The sequence below is a fragment of the Thamnophis elegans genome, chromosome 4 (genome assembly GCF_009769535.1).
Source record: "Thamnophis elegans isolate rThaEle1 chromosome 4, rThaEle1.pri, whole genome shotgun sequence".
NCBI lineage: Eukaryota > Metazoa > Chordata > Lepidosauria > Squamata > Colubridae > Thamnophis > Thamnophis elegans.
In genome coordinates this window covers 54,231,669-54,256,885 of record NC_045544.1, presented here as the reverse complement: position 1 = coordinate 54,256,885, position 25,217 = coordinate 54,231,669, and the positions used below count along the sequence as shown (strand labels likewise).

The 25,217-nt window shown below is 38.9% G+C and overlaps 1 protein-coding gene and 1 pseudogene across 2 annotated transcripts in view; both read right to left on the bottom strand.

Moving 5' to 3' along the window:
- Positions 1 to 3,151: 3,151 nt before the first annotated feature.
- The window catches only part of CCDC170 (coiled-coil domain containing 170), a 71,102-nt gene continuing 49,036 nt past the window's right edge, over positions 3,152 to 25,217 (bottom strand). For both annotated transcript variants that reach the window (XM_032216961.1, XM_032216962.1), the window contains exons 7-11: positions 15,751 to 15,951; positions 11,765 to 11,938; positions 11,290 to 11,532; positions 10,285 to 10,521; positions 3,152 to 4,305 (exon numbers count right to left, since the gene is read on the bottom strand). In XM_032216961.1, the coding sequence (XP_032072852.1) occupies positions 4,153 to 4,305; positions 10,285 to 10,521; positions 11,290 to 11,532; positions 11,765 to 11,938; positions 15,751 to 15,951 (1,008 nt within the window). In that variant the 3' untranslated portion in view covers positions 3,152 to 4,152. The remainder of the gene's footprint in view (positions 4,306 to 10,284; positions 10,522 to 11,289; positions 11,533 to 11,764; positions 11,939 to 15,750; positions 15,952 to 25,217) is intronic.
- On the bottom strand, positions 3,627 to 3,832 carry LOC116508542 (annotated as a pseudogene).

Sequence of the window (25,217 nt, the reverse complement as noted above, 5' to 3'; positions counted from 1 at the left end):
CCCCCCTTCTTCTCTCCTCTACATTTAGGTTGGATTAGTTTGTACAACGGTCATCAAACTTCTGAAGTAAAAATAAATAAATAAATCATATTAAGAAGAAGAAGAAAAAGGAAGACGTTTTTAGTTAAGTCAAACGTTTTAATAAAAGTTTCATCTTTTAAGATTTGTCCAACACATCCAATTGTAACCTTAACAGTAAAGAATATCACCCCAGCTGCTAAAGGTTCAACCAGTCTGAGACCCATTGAAAAGACAACAGTGCAAATCCAAAAGACACAACTTCCTCACCCGCCATTGCTTTGGTACCAAATCTTTGAGGAAGGGGCTCCAGAAAGAAGGAGGAGGAGGAGGAGGAGGAGGAGGAGGGGGAGGAGGAGGGAACCAAAGAGAGGCTTTTACCGAGTCTGCGCCCCACAGCCAGGACCGTCCTTGCGCCTCAAGCCGCGTTTCTTCCCCGCAAAGCCCTTCGGGCAACCCGAGAGTTCCTTTTGGCGCCAGAAGGGCTTTGCAGGAAGAAACGCCGCGTTTCAGCAGGTCAGCGGTTCAAATCTCACCGGCTCAGGGTTGACTCAGCCTTCCATCCTTCCGAGGTGGGTAAAATGAGGACCCAGATTGTTGGGGGCAATATGCTGACTCTCTGTAAACCGCTTAGAGAGGCCTGAAAGGCCTATGAAGCGGTATATAAGTCTACTGCTATTATTTTCACTTGCTTAGAGATACACATAGAGACATACATCAGTAAAATCATGATGCATAATACCACTTATACTTGGTTTTGATTCTGGTAATCCTTTAATACCTAGCAAAAGTGTGCCAGAATATTTAATTATTCAATTTGTTTGTGACATTACATTTCAATTTTCATTCAATGTAATTATGTTTGTTTCCATCTGTAAATCTCCCATGTTCCCAAATAATTCTTCTCTTTTTTTCTCCCAGCTAAGCAATTTTTTAACTATAGTACCAAGAGCACTTTATTTCTAAATTCATTCTTTTAACTTTTTTTAATCCCCATTTGTTTTATGTCATTGATTTTAGTAGGAGATTCACCCACTTTTTAAAGTTTATACTGACATCCTGTTAATCTTTTAAGATATTAGATCTGTCAAGTTTCAAACACATTAGAAAAAAGGCTTTTTGTTTTGTAGAAAAATGTGTAAAATGCTGCATAAATCTCCAGTAAAATAATTGATTATTTTTAAGTTAGTGGCTTGTTGACTGGCATCTTTTACACATTCTATAATTAAAGTCACACTCTCAACAAGAGTAGGAGATAGGAATCAGGAAGTGAATATATTAGAAATTCATTTTCCCAGGTGATCTAATAGGATGAACTGCAATCTGTTTAGATTAGCTGTGGATTTCAGACCCAATGCCCCCAAACCTCTGGAAAAACTGGAACCAATGACACAAACTTGGCAGGGAAGAATTGGAGAGGTATGTGAGTAATCTCTCATTTTCCATTCAGCTTGCTCAATATGTATTCCATTCTTTGCCTCCCTATCTGATTTGCTCAGTCTATTTATAGATGACTAACTTTAACATGCAGATCTTGGACTTACCTAATACGTTATAACTAGTCTACCTTCTCAAGGGTGCTTTCATTTTTTTTTAAAAAAATATTCAATTTGTTTGTGTTCTTATTCCATAACCAGCTTGTTTGATACTGCTGGTTACATGAGCAAATAAGTGTCCTTTATTTAAAAACTTAATTATGGAGAAAAATGGGCCATTCATTCTGTCCCCTTGAGATTACAGATGAAGGGGCAAAGAACAGGTATTAACATGTCAATACATAATGCTTTGACCTGGGGAAATAGCCAAACTCATAGACCAAAAAAATCAGGTAGAATGGATGGGAAGGTGAACACACCAGGGGGATCTGACAGGTTCATGCCATTATCAGTGACAAGACAATCTTCCCTGCAATTGAATTTTTTTTTATAAGCCATCCACAAATTTCACAGGAAAATGAGCAGCTCTTTTGGTTGCAGATTGTGTTTTCTATTGATCTGACATTCTGATCTGTTCAGTATATAAGACATGTGAAACTTTAAACAGATATTTAGATATTCTTTTAAATAATGGAGATATACAACTCAATCACTCTTTACATGTAACCATAAGAGCAGGAGTCCAAAAAAAAATGAAAGATTTTGCAAAATTTTGCAAAATGACCCAAAAAATTCTATTCAGCAATTATTTATTCTCATTAAAATCTGTAGGTTTATTTTTAAAAATGCACACTGTAGCAGCTCTTATAAATGACAACTGTTTTCCAAATGTTATTGCTTCAGCTTTTCTACCAAAGGAAATAGTAGCAGAGACTTGACCTAGATAGATCTTTTTAAAGCATTTGTTTAAATTACTAAAGTGGATTTAATTCAGGCTAGATTTCTTAAATTTGCAAAGTATTGAATCTTTAATCTTCTAAATCTCTGCCTGATACTCAGTTATGGGAACTGTCCTGTGATGAATGGTCACTTCTAAATCTCTGATCCTGTAATATTACTAAGTCTTGTTAATTTGGTAGATTACTAGAAATTCAAAGTATCTATGTATTTAAGCTTCAACAAGGAAGAGATGCCACCATTTCCATTCCTGTGTTGATTTTTCTTTGTCTTAACTTGTTGCCACAAAGAGAGAAATGGACAGTGTTAATTTAAAGCCTAACAAAATTCTCCCCAATTCTGGGTCATGGTAGAGCATAGAATGGCTAGAAATACTATGTATTCATAGACAGTCTTGGCAAATCCTAACACTGGAGAAATACTGAATATGGATATTGCTATTATTTCACATATGAAACTTGAGGTATGAAGTTTCTCCTTTAAAATGAACATTTCTCTGCTTTTAGAAGCTAAGATTCAAGAAATCTGGGGACCCCATGGAAAGTATTTCATGGATCATGGGACTGAAGCCAAAATGGATGTTTTAAATGTTAAATCAGTTATTTAAATTTTAGCTCTCCAAGTGCTAATCTTATCTGTTTAATTTCCTGACAGTTAGAACAATTAATCAGTGGAACAACTTGCCTCCAGAAGTTGTGAATGCTCCAACGCTGGAAGTTTTTAAGATGATGTTGGATAACCATTTGTCTGAAGTGGTGTAGGGTTTTCTGCCTAAGCATGGGGTTCAGAGGTGGGTTGCTCCTGGTTCGGCCCAGATCGGGCGAACTGGTAATAGCGATGTCAGGAGGCTCCGCCCACCCATCTGGACGTGTGTATGAGAACTGATAGTAAAAGAATTGCCAATCCACAACTGATGGGGTTGGACTAGAAGACCTCCAAGGTCTCTTCCAACTCTGTTATTATATTCCATTCTAATTTGTGCCAATGTGATGTTTCTTCCAAGTAGTATAATTTCCATATGGAATGTTCTAGCCTAATACTCTTCTTCAGATTTTAGTAATTCTTTGATGTGTTAAAATTGGATGCAATTTTAAAGAACTTTTGTAATATTTAAACCACTATTGTAAACATATTTTAAAAATGGGCTAATATTCTTGGAAACTTCCTATACATGTCACAGACTCAAAACAGGCATATTTTATATACGGGTGGGAAAAACTGCAGACATAGGAACATCTGTTTTGTAACTTGTCAATTACTTGCCAATTACTTGTGAAGAGATCTTATCTCTTGTTTTACAAAGCAAGTGCATTGACACTTGCTGTAAGCTTGTATCCTAAGAGGATTTGTTGCATCTGGAAAGATCTGTTCACAGGAGATTTTTCCTCCTTCTGCCCTTCCACTCTTAGGAAAGTTTCAATTAGCAATAATCGTGCCTCGGATAAACCTCATTGGCTACTATATTGGCACTGCGCAAAGCAGGATAGTTTATGGGACAGAGAGAGAGAGAGAGAGAGACTGCTCAATATCAGGCTCTGTGAGATTCTACTGTTTGATGATTATAAGAATTTTGTTTTATTTTTGATGTCGAGACCATAAGCTGTTCACTCAATTATATATATATTATTTATTAAGATACTTCATTGGTTCTTCTTATTGTTCTTTTTCCTCACAGTAGGCAATGTTTAACTCCAACAAAATGTTAATTTTTGGAACATCCAATTGGACTTCTGCTGTTTTAACTATTATTTGCAGAAAGAAAGGAGGCACTCAAGGAGAAGCTATGAAAGTCCATCTTCTTTCACTGACACTTGAAGCAGGCACAAGGAGAGCAATGATGCTGATGAGAATGGATCAACCCCTCAAGACGAGTTACTATTTCGTAATCAGCAAGAGCCACGGTATTGATATTGAGACCCAGCATGCGAGAGATAACTCTTCGGAAATCTGCCAGCTGCAAGGGCAAAGGAAAACAAATAAGGTAAACTATATGGCGTGTCTTCTCCCAAATCAAAATGCTGGTTTACAGCAATCTACATCAGAAACTCCTCTAGATATTCCCATTATCTGAAAAGATGTCAGGAGTGGCTAGCAGATGACTATGGAGCAAAAATAATTATTTTGTTTGTTTCTTGAGAAATCTCTAAATTACAGGAATTGAAGAATAATTAGTGAAACCTAGTCTAAAGAGCCCAGGATGTTTCATAATTCAGTGGCTTATTTTTTATCAAAGCTAGGGCCAGAGGTGGTATTCAGCAGGTTCTGACCAGTTCTGGAAAATTGGTAGTGGAAATTTTGAGTAGTTCGGAGAACTGATAAATACCATCTGGCCCTACTCCCATCTATTCTCTGCCTCCCTAGTCTCATCTGATCGGGAGGGAATGGGGATTTTGCAGTAACCTTCCCCTGGAGTGGGGAGGAAATGGAGATTTTACAGTATCCTGCCACACCACGCCCACTAAGCCACATCCACAGAATCAGTAATAAAAAATTTAGAATCCCACCACAGCCTAGGGACTTCTGAAGATGATGTGCTACACAATCTTTGAGTTTCACTGAAACTTACAGGTAGTTCTCAACTTACAACAGTTCATTTAGTGACTGTTCGAAGTTAAAATGGCACTGAAAAAAGTGACTTATCCGTTAAATAATATTTTATTTCCATTTTCATTTTCATAACACACACTCACATGTATACTATACATAGCCAATATCATATAGTATTAAATAATAATTACATCAGTTCCTCTTGTCAACAATGCCCCCCAAAATAGAAACCCATTATAGCTCTTCTGCTCTCCATACACCTCTTTCTTCTACCACCCTCCAACTTTCTATCTTCCCTCCATCATCCTTTTCTACTCTACTTCCCCTCCCTTTCTACTACTCCTCTCTCTACAATCCACTCCTCCTTATCCTTCTCATCTTCCCCCCTTACCCTCTCTCCTATCCTTCTCTGCCCATCTTTCTTCTTTCCCACTCCTCCTCTCCTTGGTGTATTTCCGCTACATGTCAATATGCTTAGCCTATCCTATTTTTAAAGAAAAAGTAGTAATAATAATAGTAATGAGAATATAAAATAAAGAAAAAAAACGTATACATGTGGAGTCAAATTACATTGAAATCTAACACATCTCATCTAACCTGATATATATCCCCCCCACCCTCCCCCCGACCCCCCACAACCTACCCCCCCCGACTTCCCAGAACCCGTACACAGTATAGATTTTTAACAAACACAGTCTAAGATATATTGAGAAAAAAAGAATAAGAAATTAATAACATCTTTACATTGAACTTAGCTCCTCCTTGCTAAACTAACTTTAAACAATTTAAATCATTCCTGATCTTAAGCATAGGCTATCTGGAATTTCTTAGTCCCGTATTTATTTTGTGTATAATCAATCCATTTTTTCCAGTCTTGTTTATATCTCTCATTTGAGTGGTCTTTAAGATATGCAGATATTTTAGCCATCTCGGCTAAATTTGTGACTTTCAATGTCCATTCTTGAATTGTAGTGACTTATGACCATTTTTCACATTTACAACCATTGCAGCAAGCCCATGGCCACATGATCGAAATTGAGATGCTTGGCAACTGACCCGTATTTATTATGGTTGTTGTGTCCCAGAGTCATGTGATCACCATTTGCAACCTTTTTATCAGCATGGTCAATGGGGAAGGTCAGATTTATTTAACAACCATCTTACTAACAACTGCAGTGCTTCACTTAACAGTTGTAGCAAGAAAAGTCACAAAATGAGTAAAAATTCACTTAATAACTATCTCACTTAGCAACAGAAATTTCGGGCTCAATTGTGGTCATAAGTCGAGGACTAACTGTAGTTGCTGTTTGCTTGTTTCTATACAATACAATGCAATAGCAGAGTTGGAAGGGACCTTGGGGGTCTTCTAGTACAACCCCCTGCCTAGGCAGGAACCCCTATACCATTTCAGACAAATGGCTATCCAACTTCTTCTTAAAGACTTCCAGTGTTGGGGCATTCACAACTTCTGGAGGCAAGCTGTTCCACTGATTAATTGTTCTAACTGTCAGGAAATTTCTCCTCAGTTCTAAGTTGCTTCTCTTCTTGATTAGTTTCCACCCATTGCTTCTTGTTCTACCCTCAGGTGCCTTGGAGAATAGACTGACTCCCTGTTTTTTATGGCAACACCTGAGATATTGGAACACAGCTATTATGTCTCCCCTAGTCCTTCTTTCTATTAAACTAGACATACCCAGTTCCTACAACCGTTCTTCATATGTTTTAGTCTCCAGTCCCCTAATCATCTTTGTTGCTCTTCTCTGCACTCTTTCTAGAGTCCCCACATCTTTTCTACATCGTGGCGACCAAAACTGAATGCAGTATTCCAAGTGTGGCCTTACCAAGGCATTATAAAGTGGTGATCTTGATTCTATCCCTCTGTTTATGTAGCCTAGAAATATGTTGGCTTTTTTGGCAGCTGCTGCACACTGCTGGCTCATATTTACATGGTTGTCCACTAGGACTCCAAGATCACAGTTACTACTATTGAGCAAGGTACCACTTATACTGTACCTGCGCATTTCGTTTTTCTTGCCTAAATGAGAACCTTACTCTTTTCACCATTGAATTTCATTTTATTAGTTAGTGCCCAATGTTCAAGTTTGTCAAGATCCTTCTGTATCTTGAGCCTGTCTTCTGGAGTGTTGGCTATTCCTGCCAGCTTAGTGTCATCTGCAAATTTGATGAGTTCCCCATTTATTCCCTCATCTAAATCATTGATACCTTGCAGTCAGTGTTGACTTCTGACAACTGCCTGAACTAGTCCTATCAATTTTCTTGGCAAGATTTTGTCCTTGCTTCCTTCTTAGGGCTGAAAGAGAAAGATTGGCCCAAGATAACCCAGTTGGCTTTGTGCCTAAGCTGGAAGTAGAACTCATAGTTTCCAGGTTTCTACCCTGGTACTTTAACCACTACATTAAACTGGCTCACATATATTTAAGAGGTAAAGGTTCCCCTCACACATATGTGCTAGTCATTCTCGACTCTAGGAGGCGGTGCTCAGCTCCGTTTCAAAACTAAAGAGCCAGTGCTGCCCAAAGACATCTCCATGGTCATGTGGCCGGCATGACTAAATGCCGAAGGTGCACGGAATGCTGTTATCTTCCCACCAAAGATGGTTCCTATTTATTCTACTTGCATTTTTACATGCTTTCGAACTGCTAAGTTAGCAGAAGCTGGGGCAAGTAATGGGAGCTCACCTATTACGCAGTGCTAGGGATTCGAATCACCGAACTACTGACCTTTCCGATCAACAAGCTCAGCGTCTTAGCCACTGAGCCATTGCATCCCTTTATATATATATATTTACTGACTTGTAAATAATTGTCTCAAAAATAGCTGCCAAAGAGAATAATTTTTTTAAAAAACCCTAAGTGTTAACATTGCTGAAATCTTTATATTATTATAGTTTGTACTTCAACGTTGGTTTTCAGTTTTATATGCTAAAAAGCAGCCAACATAAATTCAACAAATCAATCAGTAAATCAGTGTTGGAATCAGTGTTGAAACCCTTGTTCATGACGGTTGTAAAAAAAAAAAAACCTGTGGAAGAATATCACCTAAGACTGTGATGGCAGGTGGGCGGAGGGGATTGAATTGGTGTAGGCATGTGTGCGTGTGCAATAGTGCGTGCGTATGCACAATTTTGGCACGTTGTAAGAAAAAGGTTCACCATTGCTGCCCTAAGAGAAATATATTCTCCTTCTCTTGCCTAAAGTTGTGGTGCCCGAGCTTAGATTTAACATCTTCATTAAAGTCAGACAGACATCAGTTAGGTAAATGGATAAATGTTCAATGTAATCTACTTATTAATACAAGAATTAATACAGGAAGAAAGCTGAAAGTAATTGTTTTGTGTCAAACACTGGAGCATATTGTGATTTTTTTTGTAGAACAAATCAAAACAGAGGGGAAAGTTTAAAGTTCTGTGTAAATTGTATTGCAGTCACATATTTAATATTACACACCTCACTGCATGATCTGAATTAATCTTAAAATCCATCCAGACCTTTGTTTGTGGTTCAGTGTGTTTGAAAGGTCGCATGCCAAATGCTTACAATTATTGTTTGTTCTTTAGTCTTGCGCTATTAAAATAGATGACATTTGATGTAACAGATTGCAATATTTTTGTTTTTGAAAGAAAGGCAAGTTTTGAAAAATTAAGTTCATGTGGTATCATGAAGTAAAACTCTACCTATAAACATTACAGTTACATTCAGAGAGATCATCATGGGCATTTGTACTCAAAGGTCTCATTTGATCATTCTGTATTGTCCCCAGAAACCATTTCTCTTGGGAAAGTGTAATGAAGATACAGTATCTATCATAGATCTGTGGGTCCTCTCCTTTAGGATGAAATTTCAAAAACATATTGGAACCAAATTAGATTGTGCCAAATTATAATAATAGCAAAGTAAATGATTTAAGAGAAAAAACCTCACTATGCCACAGGTTTATTCTTTGGGGTTTTTTTTTTTTTTGGTGGCTTAAAATAAAGACTTTTCCAATATAGTCTTGAGAACGTATAACAGAGGTGCAGAGAGATATACAATGGTGACTCTTTGCCAAAGAACTTCTCAATAATTCATACTTGCACAAGTCTCCAAACAATAAAACACATCTGACCCCATAGCACAAAGCTGACCCAGAATAATTGAAGCTGTGACTTTGTCAATAATGAGTAGTGGGAAAGGCCACTGGATTGCAACTTTTTATTGCTTTGTCTTAATTAAACCTCTTGAAATATGCTCAAAAACATGTAAGTGATATTCTATTCACATCACTCTCTTTTGTACCTTTGTAATGGGAGATTCCCACCTTAGGAAAAGTCTCATGAAGCTCCCAAAACTTCATAGTGACCATAATGGTTACACTGCAAATTTCTTTAAGCTTCTGCCATGCCAATAAATCCTATGGGTTGCACTAATTCCTTTGGTAATGCAATTATTCATATTCTTTTCAAGGCAACTATACATACAGCCTTACTTATTGCCCTGGTAACTGGTGCTACACACCAGCATACATGTGTAGATGAGATTAGATGAGGTTCTCAGTCTTTATTGCCTCTATCCTCTTCCTTGCTCTTTTCAACTGAAAGAGAACTCATAAAATAGCTTCAAAGCCCAAACTGGGACACTTTCTGTTGGAATTATTACAATGTGCTCTACGTGGAGCTGCCCTTGAAGACCGTTTCTTACAGATGGTGCAGAAGGCAGTGCTGTAAATGGTTATGAATGTACCTGGCACAGTAACACCAACCACTATGATGTATTTGTGAGCTGTTTTGGCCCCAGTTGATTTTGGGGTCCAATTCAAGATGTTAGCTATTAATCCTAAAGCTCTTCATGGCACAGAGCCATGTTATTTGCAAGGATTACCTGTCTCCAATTATTGCTGCCTATCCCTATCAGGGTAAGCATGCTCTGAAACCTTTCTATCAAACAAGTCCTGCCACATGGAACAGTTATCCCACCAAGATTCAGCTGGCACCAACCAGTGGTGGGATTCAAATAATTTAACTGATTCTCTGCCCTAATGATTTCTTCCAACTATCAGTTCACCAAACTGCTCAGAAAGTTAACAACCAGTTCTCCTGAAGTGTTGCGAACTGGCTGAATCCCACCACTGGCCCCAACCCTGTCAGTCTTTCATAGGGCATTGAAGAGCCAGTTTGTCCCTCAAGTATTGGATGAAGATAATTGGTGATCTCATCTTCAGGGATATGATTGATATGATGTGATGTATGACTCATCCTGAATGCAAGGTGTTATTTTGATTATTCTAGATTATTTATGGTTCTTTTTAATAGACCTGCCCTGTGAGAGATTAATGAATGGATAAAGATGACAAATAACACACACCCCTTATTGGTGATCTTGGCACATACCTGTTTCTCTCTTTTCATGACTTCTTCAAGAGTTGATTTAAGTACTGTTGCTTCTGTGGTCACAGACTCCAACAAGTGTTTAGCCTTTTCTTTATCTTCCTTTGCTTTGCGTTCTCTAACATGTAGCTCAGACTGGACAGAGATTAATTGCTTCTCAGCTTTAGTCTTCATCTTTTCCAGTTTCTCTTGAGATTTGCTTAGTTCTTCTATGGTTTTGTCTTGCTCCAGTGCTTTGATCTAAACACAAATTCCAAAGAAGAAAACATGGAAGTGGTGTAAGGGAAATATCACAAAATTGATTGATTGATTGATTGATTGATTACATTTATATGCCGCCCTTTTCCCCGAAGGGGACTCAGGGCGGCTCACAATTCAATCAGGGAAGGAGGTACAGACAGGGGGATAAAAAAGATGAGACATAACAATACAAAATTTAAAAACACACAACAACCATACCATTCGAGAAGGGGGGCAAAAACTCTTTAGCCCCAGGCCTGTCGGAACAGCCAGGTTTTAAGGGCTTTGCGGAAGGCCTGGAGGGTGGTGAGGGTTCGAATCTCCACGGGGAGCTCGTTCCAGAGGGTCGGAGCAGCCACAGAGAAGGCTCTCCTCCGGGTAGTCGCCAGTCAGCATTGGCCGGCGGATGGAAATCGGAGGAGGCCTAATCTGTGGGATCTGATCGGTCTATTGGAGGTAATTGGCAGCAGGCGGTCTCTCAAGCATTGCTCCCCAAAAGCATTTTGCTTTTCCCTCAGCCTCATCCACCCAAATAAGACTCACTTGCAAGAGGAGCGCAGCACACATTTGAAGTTGTGTCAAGTATGAGCTATCTCCTAAATTTCAGGTTCTTGAAGAAGGCACATTGCTAATCATCTCAAAATTGCTTTCTATTGTGGAGCGATTGGGATGGACAGGTTAGGCATAGTTATTAGGAAGTTAAATCCGTTCACGTTTATTCATACCCCTCTAAATATGGTTAATCACGCTATTAGCTTTATTACCCACCTTCAGTTCGTTCGTGTCAGCAAGCTTAACTTTCAGATCTGTGTGTGTTTCTCTCGCCAAAGAAAGTTCGTTCTGCAATCTGTCTATTTTCTTTTGTAACTTTCTGAGTGTGAGGTTGGCCTCATCCCTTTCTACTGCCAGGGCTGTGCGCACTTGCTTCTCTTCTTCCAGCTGGACGATCTTCTGACGCAGAAGCTTCACATGCAGTTCTTTGTTCTCAAGTTGCTCTTTCTGAGCTTTTACCTACATTTCCATTTAAAAAAAAACATGTCACCCGTGATAGTAAATATTCATTTATTTATATGCTCCATTCTTCCTCAAGGGAAAAGTGGAGACTACTTCTTCCCCTCTCTTCACTGTGATGGGATTTGAGTGAGACTTAAGTGAATACTATCCTACCCCTAGTTTGACATTATGATTCTATTAAAAAATGAACCAAGCATTAATATCTCTGCTGTTTAGATATTTTTCCTACCTTTCTTTGCAGGTTTCGGAGCATGATCTTATTGTCAGTCAATGTGTCTCGTTCCAACTTGTTCAACTGCTCTGCACGAGCCAGCACTGCATCCAACCTCATGTCAAATCCAACCTCCACTGCTATTCTGTCCAGGTCCATCTTTTCAGAGAGCTGATCCAGAAACTTAAGATACTTTGGAAAGAAAATATGAGGGGAAAGGCATCCAGTTTTCTCAGAACAAAGCTTGCATTCTTAGCCGCTTACAATTGCTTTAAGAGAAATAAAGATTTATTAATGCAATAAAAATGTTACATTTTTATTGCTTCGTGTTTTCTTGCCATGCTGCCTTTTACTATTAAAAGGCATATATTTTCAGACATTTGCAAATAATCCAATATGGCTCAAAAGGGTTGCATGTAATCTAACACGTGAAAAATATTTTAATTAATTCATGCTTTCTAGAAGACTTTTATGGCCAAGACTAAACCAAGACATGCAAGTCTTTTTGATTCTTTTTAATTGCATTAGGCTGGACCCAAAAGGATTCTCTTTTCTTTCCTTGCTCATTCTGTCTCATGAGTGTCCACGTCTTCAGACCTTAAGAGAGAACACCACCTAATAAAACTGGGGCAGGCAGCCCACCAGAGAATGCCAATATTTAATCTGCAATAAGTACAGCATGCAAGCTATGCCATATTGCAAGGGTTTTTTCCCCCTAAAGTTCTGAATACAGATAACCAAACTTGTGTCACCATGACTTCCTAAAAGTCACAGCAGGCTTTTCTTTGGCTTCTGGTAGATTTCTGGGTACCACTCAAAGTAGCTCATAAAATCCTTTCTTTCGTAAGCTCCCAGTATCTTCAAACAGCTTTCTCCCATCAGAACTCATCATCTAGCACATGTATCTCAAGAGAATCCTCTAGTGATGTTTCACTTTCCTGAACTAGGGACAGGAAGGCTGAGACCAATAAATTGTCTTCCTCAGGAATGGACTTTATTCTGTGGAATAGCTTCTCTCCAGAGGTTAAACCTTTGAGCTTTCCAAAAACTGGTCAGAACAGAGCTTTTCTGAAGAGCATTTGGCATTGTCTATCTTTTAACTATTCAAATGACATTGTTTTTATATATTGTTGTATTGTTTACATTTTTATGCTGTCAACAGCTTGGAATCTTTAAGGATAGTCCCTGACTTATGACCATATATTGAGAGATCGTTTGAAATTAAAGGGCACAGAATGAATGGACTTACAACTTTATAGCCGCTCCAGTGCCCCCAAGGTCACACAAACAAAATTTGGTTGCTTGACAATCCGCCTTCCCTCATGCCCAATTGCAGTAATGCAGCCTCTCTTTCCCTCATCCTGCCCTCTGGATCCCCACAGGCCTTATGCCTGCTTCACACTCCACTGGGTCCTACCATACATCCCCATTCTCATCATAGCTTGGTGACTTAAGTTTTCCATAGATCTTCTTTGCAAAACAGCCATTCTATTGCACAGTATTCCAACATGGAGGCCCCATAGTGTTATCCAGGAAGTGGGCATCATTTTAGGAGTGGCCACAATGAAAGCAATGAGGAACCACAATGTGGCCATTCCAAAATGGTGCTCACTTCCATGACAGCACCATGTAGCCTCCATACTGCATAGGAAGTATGAGAGGACATTTTGCCTAAAAAATGGCCAACACCTGTGCTGCTGTTGCCCTGTCCATTTAGGGCCTAGCTAGAATAGCAACTGTTGGCTATAAAAACTGAGCAAGGAGGCAGTTGGTACTGGAGTATTACTATAATGAGCAGTAGCTGGAGGAACAGTAGCTGGAGATGTAGAGGCAATGGGGAAGAGTGGAACAGAAAGCAGTTAGTATCGGCTATAGTACCAGCTTATGAGTGCTTGTGTGGGTGTTGTTGGGTTGGCTCTCTGGTGATTTGGAGCCCACTGACTTGGGTCTACATAAAAGAACCCATAACAGAGATTTTGAGGGGCAGAGGGACCATCTGATTTTCATTTGAGCATTTTAGTGGGAAACTGGCAAACAATGCTAGAAATCAGCAAAAAACCATTATGACTTGTAGTCATGAGACTGTTGAATGCCACAACCTGTCATAAAGCTGATCTGTACTACATGCAGTCATGGGGTGGCACCCCAGCTATTTATGTTGGCTGGGGATCTTTATGGGCTATTAAGGCACCTGTTTCATGGTTATTGTAACTTTGAATGTTTATAAAATGACTGGTTTTTAAGTAAGGACTATCACTTCTTGATTCTATCAAGAAAACTGAATGGACATCTCCAGGAAGTCAGCAGGAACTAAACTTGGTGAAAAAGATACATAAAAAAATGTTTAAGATACCACAAAACTCTTGTGCTCTAAATGGTACAATGGTTGTATCTCTGGAGTTATTCCATTTTCACTTAGCAAACAAATGGAAAATAGTAAAGGTGTTAATGTTTTCTAAAGAACATGAAAAGATAACTCTTCCTAGAGTTGTGCATGCACAGAATGGCATACAGTTTGTGAAGTGTGCGCGTGCTCTAATCTTTAAGCTTCCTCTGATGCATAACATCTATATCAGAGGTGGTATTCAGCAGGTTCTGACCAGTTCTGGAGAACTGGTAGTGAAAATTTTGAGTAGTTCGGAGAACCGGTAAATACCACCTCTGACTGGCCCTGCCCCCATCTATTCTCTGCCTCCCAAGTCCCAGCTGATCAGGAGGGAATGGGGATTTTACAGTATCCTTCCTCTGCCACACCCACCAAGCCATGCCCACAGAACCAGTAGTAACACATTTTGAATCCCACCACTGATCTATATTCATATGGAAGAAAATGGCTTAAGGCAATTTTTACAGCTACCTTGTCTACTGCTGGCACTGTGATATCCTAGAGAAGGGGATAAGACACTGAGTTTCCCATAGAGAATTTTCACTGAGTCAATGCCTACTGGAGAAATGAATGATGAGAGCAATGATTCTTGCCAGATGTATCAAGTAATACATCATGAATCTTCATTATAGACAAACTTGGGCAGTGCATTCAAAACAGACAAACTATGCCAAGCTTTTTTGCTAGGGTAAAACTCTTCTATCCATACATTTTATCACTCCAATAAGGATCATTCAACAGAACGAGCAATGAAGCAATTCCTTCACTTTCAGTGGGGTTTATTTGCCTCCAATGACTTAGCACATCCAAACTGGCCATAAGCTGTGTCACTGTGATCATTATGTGATCATTAAGTAAAGCTAAAGAAGAAAATTTCAGAAAACAGAATCAAGGAAATATTGACATACTCAAATTTGGAATCAGGTTGATATGTTGAAGTTAGGAAAACAAGCCCATATTGATAAGTAACTAAAATAAAAAAGTAACCAAAGGTTTTTTTAAAAAAACTATTAACTGAACAAACATTTTTATCTTTTGCAAGGATCCTATGAAACCCATGGAATTTCTTTCAATAATATAATTAGCTGAATAAGACCTAGTTTTGATTCTATTCTTCTCTATCTGGTACAGAGCTGGTTTTTAAGGAACATTTTATTTTCATTTAAAATGTATTAGGTTCTCCTGCTATGTTCTCTATAGTCCTGGCAACTTCCAGGAAAATATACTTGGAATACTAATCCCAAAACAGATTGCTTATTGGGGGGGTCTAGAACTGGCAGTCAGAAATCTTTTAGTAACTTACCTCTACAAGATCCAAAACACCAACACATTTCCTTAGATATTTTCATGGCTTGTTGCTTACCACACCCCCTAAGACCTCAGTATTGTCGTACTTTTTAATACAGTCCAAGAATCCTGAATGCTTATGTATACATTTTATGTTCAAATCACCATCCTGATCATACTGAAAAAATGATTTCCCCCACAAATTTTACTGATGTGAATATGACTGTACCAATCAGACCGTTCATTTACTTTCAATAAAATCAGGACCACGTCATTAAATTAAGCTTTCTCTACCTTGCCTTATACCCTTCCTATAAACATAAGATATTACTTGTTGTTTCTCAAGTTTCCAAGCATCTCGCATCACATCTCCAGATACCAGCTCTCCTTCTAGACGCATCAACTGATCATGAAGCATTTCTGATTTATTTTCTGATTTTTTGGCTCTTTGCAAGGCCTCCTGATGCAACATTGTCTCAGTCTCCAGAGTCTCGGTAAGTTTGCTGATTTGGGCTTCAAGCTGGGATACCATCTGGGAAACAAAAGTAAACTCAAATCAGAGATTGAATATGACACTAATCTATGGTACAAGAAAATCACCAATTATAGAAGGGCAGTAAAATAATCACTTTCTATTCAACAAACAGGAAACACATGAACACTTAATCAGAAGGACTTGATTTAGTTACCATATAGTAGTATACCATATATAGACTGTGGCTGAATTAGCAAAACTCACTAAGCTACAATTTCTTATCATGTCAATTGAAAAAAAAACCTTTCTCCATTTGTTGAATTCATATATCACACAAAGCTATAAATTGCAAAAGCTAGAATCACACAATATGCTAAGCCAATTGCAAACAAGCCAAAATTAGAGCAACTTGTGAAGCAGACATTATATTAATATGTACCTTGTAAATTTGAATAAATATTCTGCTAATGTAAGTGGGTCAATACATACTCATTTAAAGTTTATTCATAAATAATGCTATAAACCTGCCAGATTATCACTGTTACCAACACACGAATATTTACAGGTATACCAGAATCTGATATTAATTTAAACATTGAACAACATTGTTTTAATTTCTATTCAATCATGACTGATTTTTTGGAGAATGTCTGCACAAGTCCCCACACTTTTCTTGGCAAGATTTGGGAAGAGGTTTTCCATTGCTTCTTTCCTAGTACTGAAAGAAAGTGATTGGTCCAAGGTCACTCAATTGGCTTTGTCCCTAAGGAGGGACTAGAACTCACAATCTTTTGTTTTCAAGCCTGATGCCCTAACCACTACACCAAACTGGCTCTCAAAGCATTATGTATTCCATTATTAATCTTCCAGTTATGGAAAAGTTAGAAATTAATGCAATGTTTTTGGTGCACAGTACTTCCCTTATAATGTACCGTGCTTTCATTTAATTCTTGAAAATTCTATAAAATTCACATAAAACCCTTGCTGGTACGACATCTGTCCACACAGCATATATTAGGAACTATTTTCTCCAAATGGCAGATGCAGCCTGCAGGAGGAATAAAGACTGGGAAATTCTCTTTTTTTTCATTGGCAAAGTTAGACTTTGGATAAATACAATCTCTTTCTGTATATAATCTTTTTTTAACTATTTCAAAAGACACTGCCTATAAAAGTATAGAGGTTTCCTAAATGGATGAATGAATGATAAGATGATGGGCAGGAACATAGGACAGAAGTAAAGGTGAGAGATGATTCCAAGCTCTGCCATCTGTAGGAAACTGGAATAAAGACATACACATTATAGGTCTCCTAGGGTTTTCCTTCAAAGTTATTATGTAAGAAGTCAGTAAGACATATTCTGATTCATATCCACACCCAGAATCAAGAATATGATCTATTAAACACATTGGCTTGATACCTACTAAGATATAAGGCAAACATTTACTGTACTTTCTATAGCTAGGTAGGGTTGAATCAGTTGAAATGTAGCAAAATATTTTAAAATTAAGATTGACATGCTTGTGATGCCACCAATTTTAAGCCAACAGACAGTAATATATAAAATCTAATCTAGTGTAGTCATAGCCAAAAACAAAATAAATCCCATTACACAAAACCATAGAAACAATAACATCTGTCATCAGTATGCTTTATTACTTGTATGAACCTTCCATAAATCTCCAAATGGATAAAATGAAGATTATTGGATTCTATTCTTAACGTTGTTCAAAATTAATTGTATTTCTCTGCGGAATTTTATAACTTATTTTTTTGTTCATGTTCAGTCCACCACCCCCTTGAAAGCTGTTAAAGAGTTACCCTGACTAGCAAATGCAATCCTGGTGTCTGCAGGCTGACCTCAATTTTGCCAGCACTTATGCATGTTCACTTTCCCACTGAGCTTCGGCATTTAAAATTACAATATCTCAAATACAGATAGATAATGTTACCCAAAATGAAACCTCAATAAAAAATCTGTATGGAGATGTTATCAAATGTACAGTATGAACAGCAAGTCAGACAAGCAAATAGAAGAACTGGATGGAAACTGAACAAGGAGAGATTCAACCTGGAAATATTACAGATGAATTATTGAGTCTGTCATCTGCACCTCAATAACTGTCTAGTTTGGTTTGAAGAGCGCTGATGTCACGACGGCACAACGTGCGATCTTGATGCTCTGAGATCACAGTCGAATTTCTGTCACTGGATGGTCCATTTGGACCTAAACCGTCCCGCAGAGATGGTGATTGAGAAGGGCACTTCCTGCTGATCTCAGGGACACCGCAAAGTCCCTGAAAGATCCAGGTATAGCCTTTTTTTCTGGTGACAGAAATGCAGCTAATGAATCTGCTGAAGTTGGGACAGCTCCAGAATGGGAAGAAAGCAGAAAGAGAAAGTGCGTTGAATTGGTAAGGAAATTTTATTATTAGAGGAAAAGACTACCCAAGAAAAAAATTTAAGTTAAGTTAAGATTGAAGACAAAACACTGTAGGCAGCGAGATTGATCTGCATTGAACTTAGTGTGTTATCCAGTTTCTAATTTCTTTTTTTTTCACGGATGGAACTTTTGCAGGGGCTCCCTATTTTTTAAACTGAATGGATTAATTCTTTCTTCTTCTTTTTTCACTTTTGCTTATACCTATGGATTAAAATTCTACTTTTTTATAATGCTTGATCTGATTGATTGGATTGTTTTTGATCTCCATTTAAGGGTTTTTTTCTTTCTTAAGCTTGGAATGTAAAGAAGAAAATAAGAAGGATTATAAAGAGGGTTGTAACAACAGGAGGAAAAGCAGTTACATTGCCACTTAGAGGCTGGAGGCTGGATACATTGTTTTTTCTTTTTTCTCTTTGATCATTTGAGATTCAAGATTCTTTCAGCTTATTTACTGACAGTGATAGTAGGAAGAGCACAAGTTGTTTATACAGGTGCCTTTTGGAAGTTCTATCACTAGCTATTGGAGAGAAGACAACATTTTGACTTGAAAGATAATAAATGAACCTGTTTGAAGTTTATTAAAATAGCCTTGAACCCTATAGTGGCAGTATCTGCAAAATTGAAAGAATGGCCCAGCAGAAAAAAGAAACTGTAACATTGCAAATGATTATGTTTGAAATTCAAAATCTATTAGTTGTGACAGAGGGAATTAAAAATAAATTGGAAAATATGGAATACAAAACAGAAACATCTGGAGGAGAAACTGAGGATGTTTACCAAATGAAGAAAATGGAGGACAGAGGTCAAAAGATGGAAGAAAAAAATGAGCAAAGAGATAAGAAAACTGTGGATACTGACAACAAAGTGAGCATGGTTGGTAATGGCAAGAGCGGAATATGGAAAGGGGAGATGGATGGATTGGAACTCTATCCCAGACTTCAAAGCACAGAAGAAGAAAAAAGAGAAAAATTGACGGAGATAAGGAGAGAAATCTTGATAGAAGCACGAGTGATAACCAAAGATAAGCTGATGGAAAGAACAGATGTTGGGTTTCAAGCTTTTGTGAGATACAAAAGGAACAGCATGTTGCCAAGGGAAGTTTATACAAGATTTATTAAGAAAGTAACTAGAACATTAATGCTACAAACGGCAAGAGATATAAGACCGTACTGTTGCTGGAGGGATACAGGTTGATGCAATGAAAATGTATAATAAAAATTAAGCTAAATTTAGTTTGCTAGTAGTATGTATAAAATGAAGCGACAATAGCTATAGTTAAATAATTATTAATAATGATAACTATATATATATATATATATATATATATATATATATATATATATATATATATATATATATTAGTTTGATAATATGAAATTTTATATAAACAATATATGAAGATTATGAGAGGAGGTTTAAAAGTTTTATCTAGAATATGTTATAAAGATGTATTGTGATTGGATGATTTTAGGATGATTTAATGGAATGTTATCATATAATCCTATTCTAGATTTTGAATATTATATATAAAAGGATGTAAAAACCATTATAGTCAAATTAAGGTTGAGATATAATAATTGTGATATACATGAATATAGGTGAATTTAAAATATGTGATTTGATATGAAAAGCAGGTGGTGACTATGGAAGAGATGCATGGAAATACTGTAACCAACTGACACACTTTCTGCAATTTGTAATGGAAGATGGGTTTTTTATTTTTATTTTTATGTTTGTCCTTGTTCAAAAACAAATAAAAATTGTTTATAAAAAAAACCTGTCTGGTTTGGTTCTGCAACCAAACAAGATAGACACAGGCTTCAACGGATAATTAGAACTGCAGAAAAACATTTGCTATCAACCTGCTTTCCATTGGGGACTTGTATACTACACAAGTCAAAGAGCGGACTGTGAAAATATCTACAGACCCTTCACATCCTGAATATAAATTGTTTCAACTTTTACCCTCAAAACAACGCTATAAGGCACTGCACACCAGAACAACTAGACACAAGGACAGTTTTTCCCCAAATGCCATCACAAATAATTCTGTCACCACTGTCAAATTATTTACTGCATTATTATTATTATTCTCATCCTTCCTAGCACCTATCTCTTCCCACTTATGACTATAACCATGTTGCTTGTAATTTTACAAGTTATATTGCTTTATTTTTTCCTAGTATGATTTGATTGCTTATTACTAACCTATGACTACCATTAAGTGTTGTATCTTATGATTCTTGATGAATTTATTCTATTTTTCTTTAGGTACACTAAGAGCATATGTACCAAAGACAAATTCCTTGTGTGTCCAATCATACTTGGCCAATAAAGAATTCTATTCTGTTCTGTTCTGTTCTGTTCTATTCTAAATAAAGAGACATTTTCTGACACTAAGAGCAATCAACCAATGAAACATCTTGCCTTCAGAAGTTGTGGGAGCTTCATCAGTGGCAGCTTTCAAGAAGAGACTGGACTGCCATCTGTCAGAAATCGTGTAGTGTCTGCTTGGGCAGGGGATTGGACTAGATGATCTACAAGGCCTCTTCCAACTCTGTTAATCTGTATCTATCGGTATCTATCTATCTGTAATAACATCTAAAAACACCAGCCAAACTTTAGGCACAACATTAACCAGCTTCTAAACTTTGGTTTCTCTGTGTGCATTAGGTGAGAGCTCTCATTCTTCCCTGCCAACACAGCTGAAACCATCTGTGGAATTCCAGACCCAAAAAGATGAACGTGGCCATTTGTTCTCAGTTAAAAAAAAAATGGGCAAGGGAGAGAGAAGAGAAAACCCTGCCAATTGTCTACCAAGATGCATATGCTCCCAACACAGCTGAAAGCATAGCAAAAGGATTTCAGATGCCCTGCAATATGCTTATAGCTATTAAAACTGCAATGATTCTTTAGCTTGAAATAAGAGAACTTGTTTTCAACAAAGATACTCATTTCCCGGATGTTCAGCAAGGATAATAGTCAAAGCAAAGGGAACAATCCAGTTTTCATTTTAACTCTGTGAGTACACCGTGCACCATAACATTTCTTCAGTAATAAGATTGAAAGGAACTGGAAACAGGTGACTCATTGTAACTTAGTTCTGACCAAACAAAGTGAAGAACAAAGAATTTAAGACATTTCCCAAGGGACAGAAATGATTAGCTCTATCACAAACATCAGATTGTATTCTCCTTTTGCAAACAACCAATAAAAATAAGTCCTGCAAGATGCTGAAGCATAGCCAGATACATGAAATAATTTAGTAACAATAAATTTTTATACACAATGATATACATAGGCAAGTGTGTGGGGGGGTTGTCTACACACACATCATACGAATGATGTTTCTGTATGTTAAAAATTCCATACACACTTTTACTGCATGCTTTTCTACATTCAGTAAACCAGTTCTAGCTAGAGCTTACTAAATTTGTGAACACATCCAAACTAACCCTGTAGAACACAATGTTCTTTCCGCCTTAGGAATAATAGCAGAACATGTTTAAGACTCTTCTGCTGTTGTATAGCAGTCTGAGTTCCTGAGCTTCAAATTCAAACTCTCCAAAGACTAAAGTGAACACTTCCTTACTGGTGGATGTCATTCCATGGCAATGTAAATAGGACATTCATCTTTTCAAATCTATTCTATGCTAGGAACATGTCAGAGATTTGCAGCAAATGTGTTTTTTCCTATCCTTGGTTTTTATGAAAAACTGCAATTTCCTTTTGCCTATTATAGTACTCTTAAACATTTCTGCCCAATGTTTTTAGGTTCAGGTGAAGCACTTTGTTCCAGCTTCCCCTTATAGACCCAGAAAAATATTCCCATTGTCAATCCTAGTGGTGTGCTCTACTTTCACTGATGAAGCCCCAAATCCTCTTTCTGTTGTAACCAAGGCGTCCATTCTTCTTCCCATTTGGATGTCACCTCAGTATTAGTGGTGGGATCCTGCTGGTTTAACAACTGGTTTGGTGATTGCGTGTTTCACTGCATGTGCGTGCACAGTTTTTCCAAAAGTTACCTTCCCCGTTACTTCTTGGGGAGTAACACAGCTGAGGCGCCACAATCTGCTCTGCAGCGCTAATTGGCTGAGAGGATATAGGTAAACAAAGCACAAGGGCAGGCAGGCCGGCCAACCTGATCATCAACCTGATCATCGGAGCAAACTGGTTTGCTCTCAGCTGGAGCTACCGGTTCACCCAAACCTGTCCGAACTGGCTGCTCCTGCTAAGTATGCTCTGCTGTTTCTATAACATGATGTCAAGTGTGATGTTATCAGAGGGATTGCATAAGCAGCTTGCTGGATTTGCAAAGTTCCATAAGTTTTATCATCCTTTGCATTTCTAACAGAATACTTTGTCACAAGCTGCAGTGTAACTAGGATATTTGGCATGGTTATTTTTCATATTTCTGCTGCAGGCTGCTTAAAGCCATTTCGAGAGGAGTAGCATAAAAATGTCAGAAATGAACAGAGAATGCTGACAGCTTTTACAATATTTTCTCCTTTCCCTTGATCCTGTCCATATGTACTTGGGTTGTAACTTCCAGGATTCTGGTTGGGAATTGTGGGAGTTAAGAGTCCCAAGACAGGCAGCCAGAAACAGGTTGGCGTCAAGTATTTCTGCCTCTCTCTCTCTCCCAACCATACATATGTATTTCTCTGCAATTGTGTATTATCAGGGCTATTCAGGAAATAGCTGTGGTATTGCAGCATAGACAATTGAGCCAGCTCATTGCAATAAATCACAGAGGCAACTGTTTACTAAACATCAAGCACTCAACTTTATACTCTGAAAGTTTAGTGGGTCTTTTTACTGCACTAATATCTACACTAAATTTCCTGACCACAAGCTTGGATTATTCAATTGGAAATTTATTGTTACGGAATTTTTTTTAAAGCATTTTACAGCACATTTGGATTATCAAAAGTTACTTACACTACAATTAGGTCATCATAGACAAAACCAAGACATTTAAAAAGTGTCAATGAGCAACCTCTACTGGATCTGTGACATAGTGAACACTCAATGCAGAGGAAACTAGACTAAATACAGGGGCATTTGAGGCATTTTGCAATACTCCTCGACTTATGACCACAATTGAGTCCAAAATTTCTGTTGCCAAGTCAGACATTTGCTAAGTGAATCTTTCCCCCATTTTATGACCATTCTTGTAACAGTTGTTAAGTCACTATTAAGTGAATCACTGCAGTTGTTAAGTTAGTAAAGTAACACAGTTGTTACGTAAATCTGGGTTGTCCATTGACTTTGCTTTTCAGAAGGTTGCAAAAGGTGATCACATGACCCCAGGGCACAGCAACCATCATATATCTGAGTCAGTGGCCAAGCGCTTGAGTTTTGATCATGTGACCATGAGGATGCTGCAATGGTCATAAGACACTTTTTCAGGGGTGTTATAACTTCAAACGGTCATTAAATGAACTATTGTTAATTCAGGATTACAAATACTAATTTGGTTGCAAAGAAATATAATCCAAGCAAATGCATTTATAAAATGACTGTGTCAACAAATGTGGAGTTGGATTTATTATCCCCAGGGGTATCCTAACAGTTGATTAATAAATACCTTTAAGAGATATTTAAATCAGGTCTGTTGTTTGCCATTGCTACTTACTCATAGGAAATTAATATTTAAGCAGAATGATCTGACCACAGTGCCTGGAAATCTTTTGAGTTGTAGTCTCAACACATGTGTCTGTGTTACATTACAACTGTTTATTACCGTATATACTCGAGTATAAGCCGAGTTTTTCAGCCCACTTTTTGGGCTGAAAAAAGCCGCCTCGGCTTATACTCGAGTCTACAACTGGATCCGGCAGTGCTGTTGCCTGTTGGAGGAGGAGGAGGCGAACCAGCCTGCCATCGCCAGCCACCGCCAGCCCCGCCGCTCTTCCCGCTCCCTTCCAAGCCCCACAGTCCAGCGGACGGAGCAGAAACAGCCCCGGGGCTTCGCTGCCGCTCCCCGCATTTTTTGCACGGGGATCCCTTGGAGAGGGGATTCTAGCCTGCCACCGCTGGCCACCGCCAACCCCGCCGCTCTTCACAAACCCTTCCAAGCCCCACAGTCCAGCGGACGGAGCAGAAACAGCCCCGGGGCTTCGCTGCCGCTCCCCGCATTTTTTGCACGGGGATCCCTTGGAGAGGGGATTCTAGCCTGCCACCGCTGGCCACCGCCAACCCCGCCGCTCTTCACAAACCCTTCCAAGCCCCACAGTCCAGCGGACGGAGCAGAAACAGCCCCGGGGCTTCGCTGCCGCTCTCCGCATTTTTTGCACGGGGATCCCTTGAAGAGGGGATTCTAGCCTGCCATCGCTGGCCACCGCCAGCCCCGCCGAGAAGAAACCTCACTGATGCAATCCATGAGAAAAATATACAAACAACATCAATAGTATAAAGCAGTGGTCCCCAACCCCCGGTCCGCGGACCGGTGCCAGGCCGCGGAGTACCTGGCACCGGGCCGCGCAGCGGCCGGGGGCCATGATCCCTGCTGCCTCTTCACCCACATGCGCAGTCTGAGATCAACCCCGGGACTCGAACCCGAGAGCCGCCTCTCCGGTCCAAACCCCACTCCCACCCCGGCCGCCCGCCCGGCCGCCTTGGTAGCCCGTGGAGATGGAGCGCGTTCGGTTAGCCGCTACCTGGGGGCGCTGTCCCCATGACATCACCGCGGAGTCCTCGCCTCCTTCCCTGGCGAGGCTTTCTCCCCGCCAGCCAATCAGAGGCCAGTCCCCGGGCAAACGGGGACAAGTTGCTGGCCGGTCGAAGCAGAAGCGGGAGATTGGAGGGGGGGGAGAGAGAGCGAGAGCGAGCGCTGGGCGGGTGGCAGCACGTTACACAGCGGACTAGGCGCGCCGCG